The sequence below is a fragment of the Leptopilina boulardi genome, unplaced genomic scaffold (assembly GCF_019393585.1).
Source record: "Leptopilina boulardi isolate dan_hultmark-lab unplaced genomic scaffold, ZJU_Lbou_2.1 LbouV2_310, whole genome shotgun sequence".
Lineage (NCBI taxonomy): Eukaryota > Metazoa > Arthropoda > Insecta > Hymenoptera > Figitidae > Leptopilina > Leptopilina boulardi.
In genome coordinates, this window is record NW_026137875.1 from 4,453,532 (window position 1) to 4,470,000 (window position 16,469).

The following is a 16,469-nucleotide window of genomic DNA, read 5'->3' on the forward strand; positions in this document are numbered from 1 at the left end:
TACGATATATCGATTGGTATTTGAAAATTGCGATAAATCGATTAGGTTTTCGATACTACAATATATTGATTATATTGATTACTTTTCGATATTATAATATTTCGATTTCTCGATACATATCGCGATTGGTATTTGAAAATTACGATAAATCGATTGGTACTTCAACGTTAGAAAATATCGATGATTATTGATTAGAATTTCGATATATCGATTGACATTTAAAAATTGCGATAAATCGATTGGTTTTTCGAAACTACAATATATTTCGATTTATCGTTACACATCTCGATTGGTACTTGAAAACTACGATAAATCGATTGGTACTTCGATATTACAAAATATCGACTATTGACTAGAGTTACGATTTTTCGATATACGGTTTCGATATGTATATCGATTGGTATTTGAAAATTTCGATTAATCGCAATAGTATTTCGATAAATCGAGAAAAATTTCTTAAATATAGAATTGAATTGAGTGAAATGATTTTTGTTCAGTTTTATTTTAATGTATTTTTATAGTTGGGCATAAGGGATGTATTTGAGCCACGGGCAGCGGATTTATCGCCAATGACTCCAGACATTGGAGTTTATGCACGTGACGTGCAACAAAGCATTGGAGTAAATATAAGAAATTATATGGAGCCAGATAGAACCAGCTCTCGTGAGTCGTCACAACAAGAATTTCCTCTAATTGTTCCACCACGTCGGGACTCTTATCGATTTCTCTATCCAGGTTCTTTTTTCTATGCTTTCTACACACTTTCGCACTATATCCACCTATATAATAATAATATTAATTTTTTTTCTTATCCTTCTAAATACCTATAAATTTCCATTCAACTAACAATATTCCATTTCACATATCATTTTTACGGTCTCATTTATTTATACGTTTGATGAGATTTTTAATGTTCGATTGAGAATACCCATTTTATTATCTTTATTTCTTTTAATTGAAATTGTTTTATAGACAATATATTCAGGTCGTAAAATTAACAATAAAATTGTAATATTGAATGACTATTTTCCAGGAGATGTAAATTTCTCATTTTATTAAAATTATCATTATAAAATAATAATAATTTTATCATTATAAAATGATAAATTTAATTATTTAAATAATTTAAAATTTTAATTTTTCAATAAAAAAAAAATTAATTTTTTTAAAAAACGAGAAAAATTGAAAAAAATGAGTAAGGTTTTAATTAATAAAATTAAAAATTTTTTTATTTAGTTAATTAAATTATTAATAAATTAATTGTGATAAAAATAGTTGTATGCTCGCCACGCGTTCTTTATGCATGGCTGACCATTACTAACTGTTACTACTGACCGCGTTAGATCACCAAAATAAAGCTCTCACGTACTATAACGTTCTTTCTCTTTTTTTTCCATATTATCAAATAGAAAACTTTTGAAAGCATTATAAAGAGTATTACTTTTCAAATTACTGTCAAATATATGTTAAAATGCTCTTATTTGACTTTTTTCCGGATAATGAACCAAGACCCACTATTCTAGAAACTTGATTTGCTTCGTTAAAAGACACGACCTAGAAAAATTACTGTTTTTTTCCATAAGATTTCCTTCTCTATATTTCAACTTTCTTTATTTTAATTATATTACTATATAATAATTAAATTAATTCTAATAAAATAAAAATTTAAAAAATCTCTTATTTTAATATTAAAATTAATATTAATTGATTAATTAATAATTAAAAATACAATAATATTTACTAATTGACATTAATTTATATTTAGGATAAAATTTATAAAGTGCCCGGTTTTATATATTTTATTTGGAAATTTTATGACTATATATAAAAACAGAGATGTCGACATAAACAAATTTTGAAAAAAATGCTAATTTCTTAAAGTTTAATTATATATACCTAACAATTTAAATAATATGTAATTTGCGACAATGTATAGTCGAAGGCATACTATTTAGGTTTGCTATCAAGAAATTTCTCAGTATTGTGGTAAACTTTGTTGAATTTAATAGCTGATATCCTGTGTATGAGTCAATCGAAGAAATAAAGAGATGCAAAGACCTTGCGCTACAGACCGTTTTCAAGTGAAATAGGAATTTTTCTCTCATTAAACTGAAACTATCAATTCCATCTTTTATTGTTTCTATTTACCATACACTTCTGTGTGTCTCTTTTTCTTTTAGAAATAAAAAAAAAAAAATCCATTTGCCTTCATTTCTGACGCTTGTGTGCGCGCATTCTTTAAATATTCTAAAATTGGAAAATTCTTTTGTAAACTTGCATACCTAACTTGCTAATAATATTTATTTATTGTAAAATATGTGATTTTTTTAATAATACTAATTTTTCAAAATTTTGTTTAATTCAGAGGGATTCCACAGGTAAAACGAACAGTTGTCGGTGACAAGTTATCGATTTGGCTCAAATTTTTTAGGCGTATTCTACCTCTAAAAATACTCATCTAACCAAAGTTTCAAGCCTCTATCTCATAAAGAACACTCACAATCGTTAATTTCGTGAAAAGTGACATCTTTCAAAATGAAGATTGAAAAATCCATTTCTGCTCGAAAAAATGTTAATTTTGGTCAAAAAAAAAAAATTGGAAAGATACTAGTCGATGGGAAATTTTCCAAAGAATCGAATGCCGTTGGAATTTTTGAGCTATCTCTAAACGCATGCGCAGTAGATTAAAAAAACTGTTTTTTTTTAAATTCATAACTCAAAAACACCTATTTCGATTTGGATCTAATTTTCAGGAAAGACAGCTGAAAAGCTATACTTTAAAATGGTTATACCTAAAATTTGCATATTTTGAGTTTTTAACCATTTTCATGCAAAATACTGAGCTAATTCAAATTTTTTCAAGGTTTCTTTACAGTATTTCCTTTTTGTGCGCATGCGCAGTTATATAGACAAAAACAAGTTCTCATCAGATCACGGAAGTTAAGCAACGTTGGACGCGGTTAGTACTTGGATGGGTGACTGCTTGAATTGACATTCGACGATATGTTGCAAAAAAAAAATTTTTTTTAAATACTCTCATATTTGTAATGCTCTTAATTATAACTTGTATTTGTTTTTTCTGTTAAAATTTGTTTAGAATAAATAAAAATTAAGTGTGAATATAGATAACTAATTGGGAATTTTTCGAGGATTTTAAATTTGGGCTTAGTTTTTGTCTATATAACTGGCACAAAAAAGGAAATACTGTAAGGAAACCTTGAAAAAATTTGAATTAGCTCAGTATTTTGCATGAAAATGGTTAAAAACTCAAAATATGCAAATTTTAGGTATAACCATTTTAAAGTATAGCTTTTCAGCTGTCTTTCCTGAAAATTAGATCCAAATCGAAATAGGTGTTTTTGAGTTATGAATTTAAAAAAAAACAGTTTTTTTAATCTACTGCGCATGCGTTTAGAGATAGCTCAAAAATTCCAACGGCATTCGATTCTTTGGAAAATTTCCCATCGACTAGTATCTTTCCAATTTTTTTTTTTTTGACCAAAATTAACATTTTTTCGAGCAGAAATGGATTTTTTAATCTTCATTTTGAATGATGTCACTTTTCACGAAATTAACGATTGTGAGTGTTCTTTATGAGATAGAGGCTTGAAACTTTGGCTAGATGAGTATTTTTAGAGGTAGAATACGCCTAAAAAATTTGAGCCAAATCGATAACTTGTCACCGACAACTGTTCATTTTACCCGTGGAATCCCTCTTCAGTGAAATATGTAAAGAAAAAATATTTTTTAAAAATATATTTATAAACATATTTATAAAAATAAATAAATAAAAATATATTTATAAAAATATTTGTAAAAATAAATAAATATAAATATCTATATACACGGAGAAAAATGAAAAAACGAATAATGTAACTTTTACTATACTTTAAAAGTAAAACTGGAACTGTCCGCAATTTTTGCGCAATTCTAGCAAATTTTACTCCAGAAATAGTAAAATTTACTATTTCCGGAATAATTTTTACTATTTAAGGAGTAAATTTTACTATCTTCCAAATAAATTTTATACTATTTCTGGAGTAAAAATTGCTAGAAATGCGCAGAAACTGTGGACAGTTTCGGTTTAACTTTTAAAGTACATAGTAAAAATTACTTTATTCGTTCTTCCACTTTTCTCCGTATATAAATATAATTTAGGAAAAATGTATTTATGAAAATTATATTTATTTATCATACTGAAAAAAAAATTATTATTTTATTCAAATAATCGGTTACTTGACAATTATCAAATAAATATTGATACTTAAATCAATTAATTTTTATTTCTATTAAATAAACTGTATTTGGACCAATAATTTCTGTATACCTATTTAAAACAAATAAAATTTAATTTGACTTGAATAAAAATTATTTAGTTCAAGCAAATATTTATTTGATAATATTCAAGTAACCAATTATTTGAATCAAATAAATTTATTTTTCAGTGCAAGAATATAAAAAATATATTCATCAAAAATATATTAAAATAAAAAATCCATAAAAATAAAATTCGCTAATTTTTATTTATATTAAATAAGAGACATTTTACGTCAGATTTTCATTTAACATTTTTTTTATTGAAACCTTTTTTCCGAAATCTTTATGAAAAATAAGAAAATACGTATTTTCTTTATATTCTCTTATTTTTCATAAAGATTTCTAAAAAAAAATATCCCATTCAAAATAAATTTTTGAATGAAAATCTCACATGAAAATGCCTCACATAAATGAAAAATAGGGTAGATCGATTAAAATATATATTTATTAAAAATATATTAAAATAAAAAAAACCTATGAAAAAATAATTAGCTAAATTTCTTCATATAATTAATTTTTTAAATAAATGTCAATTTAATTTGTTCATAATGATATAAATTAATTTTGTGTTTATCTGTATGCAGATTTCCCAAAAGTCACTAGGGGGAAAAAAAAAATAATAATAATAAAAATAATAATAGCATTTTAGACAATTATTTTTAACAACAGTATTTTTTCAAATCACTAGCTATTACAGTAATAATATGTTCCATTTGATCTCACTTTATTCTCTATTTTTATATCTCTATAATTTTTATTGAATTAAACGCAAAGCTATTTTTCCTGTATATTTGTGTTAACTATTTTGTGGCCCTATTGAAAATCCCCACATGGGAAACCACATGGGAAACCACATGGGATCCTATGTCAAAAACTATGTAAAACCCCATTCCCATTATATGGGAAACCATATGGTTTCCCATATAAAAACTCATGGGAAATTGGGACAGGAATTGGCATAGGAAAATATCAAAACGAGGTTCCTCCATGTCATTTCCTATGTCAAATCCCATGTCAAATATCATGTTAAATACCATGTTAAATACTAATTGAGATCCTTTATCACTTTTTTGAAAAATTTTCCCATGTCATTTCCCATGTGAAATCTTTTATCATTTTTTTGAAAAATTTTCCCATGTCAAATCCTCTTTCGCCTTATCGAAAATACCCACATAGGAAAGCATATGGGAATCCACATGGGAAATGGAATACGATTTCATGTGCATGCTTCCAAATGATAAAACAAATAGATTTAAGCATAGGAAATCATAAGATTTCATATAGATTCTGAAATTTCAACCTAAGATTTCACATGGATTTACATATAGGAAACGATATAGGATTTTATTCGGGAATTTTTTAGTTGGCTGCTTTATGCAGGCGGCAGTTTACAAAAAAAATTAATTATTTGATTAAATATCAAATAATAATACTTCAACTCATCTGAAAATAAAAAAAAGTTTACTTTACTTCTGCCTTAGACTCTCAGCTTTTATAGTATTCCAGACTGATCTCAACTGTGAGAGAAAATGTGGTTTCCCATGTGGGGATTTTCAATAGGGGGATGTAAATAATGCTTATATCTGATCGTTCTGATAAAATTAATGTTTGTGTATATGTTGAAAGCTCAATGGACCTATAGAGATATTTAATGAAATATTTAATAATATAAAAAAAAATTAAATTGATAAAAGTAAAAAATGATACTAAAGGGATCGCAAAAGCCTATTAGAAAATCCTTTTTATTATATTCCCATAAAATCCTATATCAATTTAATTCCATACAATCTTCCATAAAAATATAAATTTTACTTCACTATAAATTGAGATTCTATACAATTTTTTCTCTTCTATACACGGAGAAGCTTTGTATATCGGTTTTTCTTAAACTCACCATATTTTTTTTAGTAAATTGACTACCAAAGTGGGGAAAAACTGCAACGATATCATTATTTCGTAGTCTGACTTCTAAAATTTGGTATTCGATCGAAAAGTAAAATTTCACTATAAAACATTTCATCGAATATCAATGCCAGAAGGTTTTTTTTTACACTTACCTTATTTGATGGAATTATCAAGTGGTCACCTATCCAAGTACTAACCGGGTCCAACGTTGCTTAACTTCCGTGATCCGATAAGAACTTGTTCCTTCGTCGTGGTGTGTGATCGTTGTCCTGTCGTGATATAAATAACGTTCTTGTATAGATATTGTATCGCACCTAACCTCACTTTTACTGACGCGAAGTAACACAATTTCAATCTAATTTAACAAAAGAACAGAAATAATTTTCATTTAAAATTGATTATCAATAATTAAAAGAGAATATATGAGATGCACATGACGTGATGTGTTATTTTTTTGTGTTTCATAGACAAGCTCAGCTGTGCTCGCAGGAGAGTACCTGTATGCTTTAAGCGCCCCTAACTTCATAAAAGAAAAAAAAAGTATTTTCAATGTATAATTTAACCGGAAGTAAAATTTTAACCACATTAATTATTAATATTATTTTTATAATTCAATTATAATTTAAATTATTAATTGCTACGTTAAAGTCGTCGGGGGCTTTCCAAAACCCTTTTTAGTTACCCGGTAAGAAGCGAAGAATTGAAAAGAATTCAGAATCTGAATTCCTTTGAATGGGTGAATTTACGTTTTTATTCAATTCCTCGATGAAGCAAAAAAAAGTAAAAAAATCTATTCTTCTTAATTGACTTGGCCAAAATTTATACTCTAAATTATACATATACTCTGACGCAGTCAATTGTAAAACATAGAAATGCCTCATTTATTCTCCACATTTTCTATTCCTCTAAATGCGCTCCAAATGGCCTGACATATAGTCAATTTATAGAAATGACCACATCTTCATCACTTTTCAAATTTCTTATTCCTTTCAATAAGTATTCAGAAAAATTCAAAAATTCTTAACTTCTGCTCTATGTCTGCAAACTTTCAATTTTTCTCTATTCCTCGCTTCTTACCGGGTACAACTTTGAATCCAGCACTGAACGAGAAAAATGATAAATGCATTAATTTTAAAACATTTTTTTCTGGAAACATGGACAGTTTTTATAAAATCGGCCAACGTACCAAGGATGAGACGCTTGCTTTTCACCGAACGGTCAATACGTCGAACAGACAAAATGTCGAATGGCAAGTTGTCGAATGGACAAAATGTCGAAAAGTCAATACGTCGCACAGGCAAAATGTCGTAAAGCCATAACCTCGAAAAGCCAAGACGTCGAACGGTCAAAATGTCGAACAGTCAATACATCGAACGGACAAAATATCGATAAGTCATAATATCGATAAGCTAAAATATCGAACATCCAATACGTCGAACGGACAAAATGTCGAAAAATTTTATTGACTCAAGTATAATTATAGTTAAGTCAATAAAATTTTTCGACATTTTGTCCGTTCGACGTATTGGCTATTCGATGTTTTGGCTTATCGATATTTTGTCCGTTCGATGTATTGACTGTTCGACGTCCACGAAGTAGTATAAGGAGCCCCCACTGCATAGGCAATTTCAGGAAAAACATGTTCTGAGTTTTCCGACTGCCTTTCAATTTGGTAGGATAGCGATACTAGCGCGATTACCGGGAAAATTGTTGCAACTCAACTGGATAATGGCGGAAATGTATGTTTGTGACAGATTTGTCGTCTGCACTCGACTCTTCACGAGCAGATACGAATCATCACAAAACATACATTTCCGCCATTATCCAGTTGAGTTGCAACAATTTCCCCGGTAATCGCGCTAGTATCGCTAACCTACCAAATTGAAAGGCTGTCGGGAAACTCGGTACATATTCATTTTGCATAGTGGGGACTCCTTATACTACTTCGTGTCGACGTCTTGGCTTTTCGACATTTTGACCGTTCGACGTCTTGGCTTTTCGAGGTTATGGATTTCGACATTTTGTCTGTTCGATGTATTGTCAGTTCGACGTATTGGCTTTTCGACATTTTGTCAGTTCGACGTATTGGCTTTTCGACATAAGCAAGCGTCTCATCAAGGATTCTTATGTTATTAATTTTCTAAATACAAAAGATTTTCAGAATTCATGCAAAAACGCGATTGCAAAATTGAAAATAGGAAAGTAATATAATTACAGGTTACAGGCTTATTAAGTCCTGTTCCCGTCAGATGGCAGAAACATGCAGATAGCAAAAAGTCGTAACTGTCATTATATTTATTACTTTCCTATTTCCAATTTTGCAATAGCGGTTTTAAATGGATTCGGACAATCTTTAAGATTTAGGAAATTTATAAGATAAGAATTCTTGGTACATTTGCTAATTTTATAAAAACTGTCCATGTTTCGAGAAAAAAGTGTTTTAAGGCCAGGTCCAAGTGAGGCAGCGCCATCTACATTGAAACTAAAATTTTGGAAAATTTTCAACAGCCTTTTCTTGAAAACAAAATGGTAAAATGCTTTTTCCTTTATGGATAATTGATTATTGGCAAGATATACACCAGCTAAAACTTTTTTTGAGTTAAAATAATAAAAAAAATTTCATGTCAATAAATTAAATATGAGCACTTTTTTCACAAAAACTGTAACAGTACTTTCTCAGAAATTACAATCAAAAATGCAATTTCCATTTGGAAAATTAATAAACGCTAAAAAATACACGACCTAAGATTTACCAATCACGAAAATAACAAAAAAAAAAGTATTTTAACATAACATATTTTACTCATTATGACAGCCGTTTGGCAGGTTATATATGTCACCAGACGTTTCGCAGTTTTGCCGAAAGGAGGTGATTGGCGCTGTTGCTAACCACCTGAAATACATAATCTACCAAAGGGCTGTCACAATCAGTAAAGCAGTATCAATATGTTAAATATTTAATAAAATTTTTTTTTCTTATTTTCGTGATTGGTAAATCTTAGGTCGTGTATTTTTTAGCGTTTATTAATTTTCCAAATGGAAATTGCATTTTTGATTGTAATTTCTGAGAAAGTACTGTTACAGTTTTTGTGAAAAAAGTTCTCATATTTAATTTATTGACATGAAATTTTTTTTATTATTTTAACTCAAAAAAAGTTTTAGCTGGTGTATATCTTGCCAATAATCAATTATCCATAAAGGAAAAAGCATTTTACCATCTTGTTTTCAAGAAAAGGCTGTTGAAAATTTTCCAAAATTTTAGTTTCAATGTAGATGGCGCTGCCTCACTTGGACCTAGCCTTAAAATCAATGTTCGAGACCGTTCGACACTCTTAAGGGTATGTGGGAACCTTCCACGTGACCTAGTATGGGAAAATGTGTTTTGGTAGTATACATTTTACTCTAAAATGAAAAAAGATTTTTGCCTAAAATTTTTAGGGATATTAGATTTGAGTTCAAGGAATCTCGCTTTTTTCCGAAAAATACATAATTTTGAGTTAAATTATTAAAAAATGAAGTTTAAAAAGTGTCATTTTTCAACGAAAATGAAAACAAAGATGGCGGCGCATACACAGACGTTACTTGAGTGTATCAGTGCTTCAGTAAACAGCGCCAATTCGAGCAAGTGGCCGCTGAATGAACTATGATATAATACATTATTTTACTATTTATTGCTTTATTTTTATTATTTTTGCGTTAAGTTATGGGTAAATGAGTAGAACAGCGAGATTCCTTGTACCAAACAAAATCATTTTTCCAAAATTTTAACACGAAATCATTTTTTATTTCAGAGAAAGTTTCAAACCACAAAAAAACGTCCTTTGCCCACATACCCAGTTTTTTATTATATTTCTCAAAATTGAATCAGTCGACCTATTTAATTTTTATTCCTAAAAATTCTAGAAATTTCAAACTTCACGACAGTAGGTTTTTTGAAAAAAAAGTTTGACATTTTTTTTCATTTTCTCTTAATAATGTACTTGACAGTGTACTCTCCATAAGAGTCCATGTAAAAATATGCAACTTTATTAATTAAATTCTCAAAAACGTGACAGTAAAAAATTTTGAAAAAAAATTGTTTTTGAAAATCCAAAGATTCTCAAAAACGTATTTTATTATAAATCAGAATAATTTTAATACTTTTTAGATAGCTTGACACCCTCCAAAAAATTTCGTCTTTTTCTCCACTTTAGTAGTCAATTTACTAAAAATACATGTTGAGTTTAACAAAAAAGTGGTATAAAAAGTTTCGTAAAAGATAAAATAATTAAAAAAGAAAATTTAAAATCAATTATTAATCAACTTTGATAATGATAGTACATTAAATTTGTAATTTATTTTTAAAAAAAATTACCATTTTTATTTTATACTACTTTTATTAATTTTTTTTTTAAAATAATAAAATTAATTAACTAATTAAATTAATTAATTTTAATCGTCATGTTAAATTGAACTGAAAACTCTATTTGCATTTTTTTTTTATAAATATATATATTCGAAAACAGGAAGAAAAAACTTACTATCATCTCTAGAAAGTAGAGAAAGCTCTTTAGACAATGATTTCGAAACAGTTATACTTATTAACAACTCTAACAAGCTGAAATAGTTCGTTTTAAACTAAATCAATAATCAGACAAGTTTTTCAAGACGAAAAACAGTAAAGTCGTATAAGCCTTCCTTCTCTCTCTCTCTCTCTTCTCTATATCCTATGTTCAATTGCACACTTAATGTAGATTTAGATACAAGTATATCAGTAATAAGAAATCATGTAATAACAGTAATCATGTTATTCTTCCACAGTAACTATACGCTAATGATAGCATAAGAGTATACTTTAAAATGTATTTACTGTTTTGCTAAAGTGAGCTTCCAATGCAATCATTAATATTTTTCTTCTTTCTTGTATTTCATAATAACGGATCTAATATAATTGATACTTTCGACTTGTCATAGGAAATGGTCTTCTAGAAAGGGCTGGTCCTGTATCCTTTGTTGCTGAACATCCGTTTCTTTACTTTATCATCGATACTGAAACTACAGCTACTCTAATTGCTGGTCGCATTGACGATCCTCTCAACTCAAGGATATTATAGTTTAAAATGTCAATATATTTATATATAATAATATAATATATTAAATCCGTGAAAAAAAAAAATTTCGCCAGATATTTTTCATATCAAAATCTGTGACTATAAATATTATTATTAATTTAATTAATTTTTTTTTTTTTTTTTTTTTTGGTAAACTAATTTGCAAGCTTTTTTAATATAAAGAGAAAAGGAAACTTGGATACAAAAAAAATTTAGGTTATGTTTGTGAATTTTGGAGTGAAAATACACAAACTTTTAATACAAACCACTGATGTTTGTCTTCATTGGATCCAAAATATTCAATAGAAACAGATTTTGATTTTCTATTATTAAAAATGAACGTTTAATCAAGCTAAAACTATCACTAAACATAACCTAAAATTTTTGCCTTTAAGGTCCCTTTCCTCGTGGAGCGTCACTGAAAAAAAATTATTTGATTCCAATAATTCATTACTTAACTATTATCAAATAAATATTTATTTGTATTAAATAATTGTTTTTTGTTATTATTTTATTGTATTATTTATTTATTTTATTATTATTATTATTATCATTATTATTATTATTTTACAAAGCAAGAAGAAAAATTGCTATTTATTATTATTATTATTATTATTATTTAAGTTAATTAAATGGAATCTGTTTTAAATATACATGAATTATTAATTTAAATAAAATTGACTTAATTCAAATAAAAATAATTTTATTCAACTAAATATTTATTTGATAATAGTGAAATAACCGATTATTTAAGTCAAATTTATTACAGTGTAATCTTATATTTTTTATGTACATTATAATTTTATAGAAAATTTATATTTTAAATTGCAGAATAATTGAAAAGCTCAATTTTTTTTGCTACATTAAAAGCAAGTTTAGCAAGTTTAAATATATATTTTTTTAAATCAAATATTAATATTCTTTTAATCTAAATAAACTTTTGTATTTTTTTTTTTTTTTTAAGAAAATATTAAAAATTTATTTATATTGATAAATTTTTTGAAAAAATTAAAAATTCTTCAAACGAAAAAAGAATTTGATTGTGCCAAATAAAATTTTTGTTGATTCAACCAAAAGTTTAATTAACTGTTTAGCAATTTTATTTGATTATTTTAAACAAATTTTTTTGAGTTTTTTTTTAAATTTTCTTATAATAATAAAAAAAATTTTTTATCTCAAAACATAATTTATCTATCGATAATATTAATTGAATCGTGAATTTTGAAAAGGGATTAACTCAAAAAACCTAAAAAGTCATTTTCACTATCGATTGTTATGCGAAAATGACACGCTTTTTCGAGTTGAGCACTTTTCAAAATTCACGATTCAATTAGAAAAATTAGAAAAAATTGAAATATTAAATGTCGAAAGACATTAGAAATAATATTAATAAAAATAGAATTAATTACATGAATTGAATAAAGTATGTTTAAAATTAATATACACAGTAATTTTTTAATTTCATTAACAATTAAGAATTTTTGTAAAGTTTTTGTATTCATAATAAAATCTAAAGATATACAAAAGTGTAAAGAACATTTTTTTTATAAATAAAAATTTAATAAAAGAAATTTGAAAAGTAATAAATTTGTATTTATTTCACAATAATTATAAATAATAAGGCTATTATCTATAAACAATTATTATATATATATATATATTTATAATTATATTTATAAAAGTAAGAGTCTCTATATGTCAACTGCACATATACATTATTGTGCTCTGTACAAAATTCGTGCAAATAAAAAAAAAAAAATATATGATAACATAAAAGAAGAATAATTATAAAATCGCAAACTACGAATCAATTCTGCGTCTTCGGAGATTCTCGATGAGATGAGAGAAATTGAAAAAATTATCCACAACAATGACATAAAAACGGATATTATGTCTCAGGGCAAGATTTTAGCATTTACAAAACTTATTGCTGGACAGTATAAAGAATTTTAAATTCACCGATAAAAAACTATTATTGAATTTTAATTTAAATTTAACGCGCCAGCTAAAAAAATTTATTAAAAAAAAACAACAAATAAAGAAAAGTAAAGAAAAATTAATTCTAAAAAAATTAAAATATCACAAAAGTAACAAAAGTATAAAAAAAAAAATGATAAAAATTAAATAACAAAAAAAAAATTAATTCTATAAAAATAAAAAGTAAATAAATAGGATAAAAAAGAAGAAAAAATATTTTCTTTTCATGGAAAGATGTTATCAGAAATTTAAAATTCTAATTCTGTACATTTAAAGGAGATTTTTATGCAAGTCACAAGAGAGGACTTTCTTATTTCATTTCACCTAAATAGTAAACGCTATGCGAATATATTATTTATTTATTTTATACGTATTTATATGTATAATATATAAATACATTTCTGCGCCTCGAATTAGATACGTCTTGGCACAGATCAATCAGTTTCGTGATCTTATTTCAATTTTTCAAAAAAAAAAATTCTGTTAAACTCATTTTTCGTTGAATATTTTCAAAAAAGGAAATATTATCCCGATAATACATATTATTTTCATTTTATATTTTCTTGAAAAAATTTTTTGATAATAATCATAATTATAAAGAAATTTTTCTTAATTGGGGGAAAAAAGTTTTGAAAATTAATAACTTTTCTAACGAATTTTTAAATATGAACAATTGTTTTTTTCAAATTGTTCAAATTTGTTCACCATTTAACTACCAAGTTAATTAATTTTGTTCTAATTATTTTTTTTTACAGACAGCTTTTTTGACAATGAACTGTGATAAAAAAAATGATTTAAAATTGTACAATCACGAAAATTTATAAACAATTGAATCACTTGAAGTGTTTATTATTAATTAATTTAAAAAAGTAAAGCTAATATATATTTACAGTGATATTCATCAGCGTCATATGCCTATAAAAAAAAACGTATCGTTATGATCTTAAACGTTCATTCAATAATCGACCATTTTCGCATCAATATTATTATTGAGCAATGCAATATTTTATATGATCTCAACTAAAGCGAATTAAACAAAAATCGGTATTATTCTAATATCGTGTTATGTAAAATTAAAAAAAAAAATAATAATAATAATCGACAATGTATTTTCATCAGTCGTGTCGTTTGTTCGCGAAATTTGTCTCGATCAACAAAAATTGATTATACCATTTTTTGTATAATTTCAATGGGAGTTGTAAAAAAAAGTGGGTGCAGTTCCGAATAGCACATACCTCTGATTTCGATAAAACTTGGTATCCCTACGTAATTTGGTGCGCTGATTACGAAAATCATAGTGAAAATTGGCGGAAATTTAATTATCATGGTAAAAACCATAAAAAACACCATAAAATCATGGTTTTTTGCGTTTTATTCTTAAAAAACACAAAATTTCAAAAAAATTTTTAGACGAAAATACTTTCGGCCATATCCACCCCCTCTCGCCAAGGTTTTTTTAAAAAGAAAAGCGAGCAGTACCTTACGCGGCCGAAGGCCGTGTTTACTATTTTGCGTTTACCGCTGCTGTAGACTCCACCCCACAATTTCTGCAAATTACTTTCGGACACATCCACCCCCTCTCCCCAAGATTTCTTAAAAAGAGAAGCGAGCAGTACCTTACGCGGCCGAAGGCCGTGTTTACTATTTTGGAGGTATGTGCTATTCGGAACTATATCCAAAAAAGTATTATAAAGAAAATTTGAAAATAAAAATTATAAAAAAATACAATGAAAAATTGTTTTTAAAAATTCAATTTTTAATTAACAATTAAATTGAAAAAAATGCATTAAGAAAATTCACTTCTTTTCCCGTAGCTAAATTGAAAAGAGGATTAAGAAAATTGATATTCATTTCTTTACCACCAGGTAAATTTGAAAAATGAATTAATAAAATTTGTTATCAATTCTTTCTTAGCGAATTTTTTTTTAGTGAAATGTAATTTGAAAAAATTTTAAAAAAATGTGCAAATAAATTTACGTGATTATTTTTAGGGTCAGTGAAATTCTATGAAAAAGTTTGATATTTGATGATTGTCAGTAAATGTATAATGATCGAAAATGATCAGCCAACATTGGCAATAATCCATGGAACGAATTTCGAGATCCTAGTGCAAACACCGGGTAAATTGGCTTCTGCGCATCCAATTCCCCAGGAAATAATGCCAGCGAGGAAGTAGCGACCATCCTTTCCTCGAACTTGCAAAGGACCTCCAGAATCGCCCTGAAAATCGTGAATTGAATTAGAAAAATGTTTGTTTTAATATTATTCTCTTTAAATTTAAATTAATAAAAGTTTTAACTAATTTCAAGAAGTTAGTAGAAATTTTTACTAATTCAAATTTAGAGAGATTATTTTTTTTCAAATTTATTATTATTAATTATTATCTTAGTAGATTTCAACAATTTTAGAGTTAAGGAAAATTTATTAAGAGTTTCAATTGTAAGCAAATGGTTTTAAAAATATTTCATAAAAATATTCAGGACGCATGAATATGTTCTAAAAATCATTAGTTAAAATTTTCATTATATGGAATTTCATTTGTCATAATTATTTTTAATTCGAATTTTTATTTGTTCGAATTAGTATTTTGCAGAATTTTCATATCAAAACGATTTTCTATATTACAGAATTTTTATATAACCGAAAATACACTTCGCAGAATTTTTATTTGTTTGAATTTTTATTTGCTTGAATTTTCATTTAACATAATAGGCATTTTAAAGAATTTCTATTTGGGTAGAATTTAATTGCATAGAATTTTCTTTCAGATGAATTTTCATTTGTTTGAATTATTATTATTATTATTATTTAATAAAAAAAATTTCATGTCAATTAATTAAATCACGAAAATAACAAAAAAAAACTATTTTAACATAACATATTTTACTCATTATTACAGCCGTTTGGCAAGTTATATATGTCACCAGACGTTTCGCAGTTTTGCCGAAAGGAGGAGATTGGCGCTGTTGCTAACCACCTGAAATACATAATCTACCAAAGGGCTGTCACAATCAGTAAAGCATTATCAATATGTTAAATATTTAATAAAATTTTGTTTTGTTATTTTCGTGATTGGTAAATCTTAGGTCGTGTATTTTTTAGCGTTTATTAATTTTCCAAATGGAAATTGCATTTTTGATTGTAATTTCTGAGAAAGTACTGTTACAGTTTTTGTGAAAA

The 16,469-nt window shown here is 26.6% G+C and overlaps 2 protein-coding genes across 4 annotated transcripts in view; one reads left to right on the forward strand and one right to left on the reverse strand.

Annotated features, from left to right (window-relative positions):
* LOC127283630 (uncharacterized) overlaps positions 1-11,888 on the forward strand; it is a 31,469-nt gene extending 19,581 nt beyond the window's left edge. The window contains exons 8-9 of one of the 2 annotated variants that reach the window (XM_051308621.1): positions 522-735; positions 11,176-11,888. In XM_051308621.1, coding sequence (XP_051164578.1) covers positions 522-735; positions 11,176-11,315 — 354 coding nt within the window. In that variant the 3' untranslated portion in view covers positions 11,316-11,888. The remainder of the gene's footprint in view (positions 1-521; positions 736-11,175) is intronic. The other variant, XM_051308622.1, reaches the window with a different exon arrangement.
* Positions 11,889-12,883: 995 nt separating this feature from the next.
* Positions 12,884-16,469, reverse strand: part of LOC127283628 (serine proteinase stubble-like) — a 112,872-nt gene continuing 109,286 nt past the window's right edge. For both annotated transcript variants that reach the window (XM_051308620.1, XM_051308619.1), the window contains exon 9: positions 12,884-15,509. In XM_051308620.1, the coding sequence (XP_051164577.1) occupies positions 15,351-15,509 (159 nt within the window). In that variant the 3' untranslated portion in view covers positions 12,884-15,350. The remainder of the gene's footprint in view (positions 15,510-16,469) is intronic.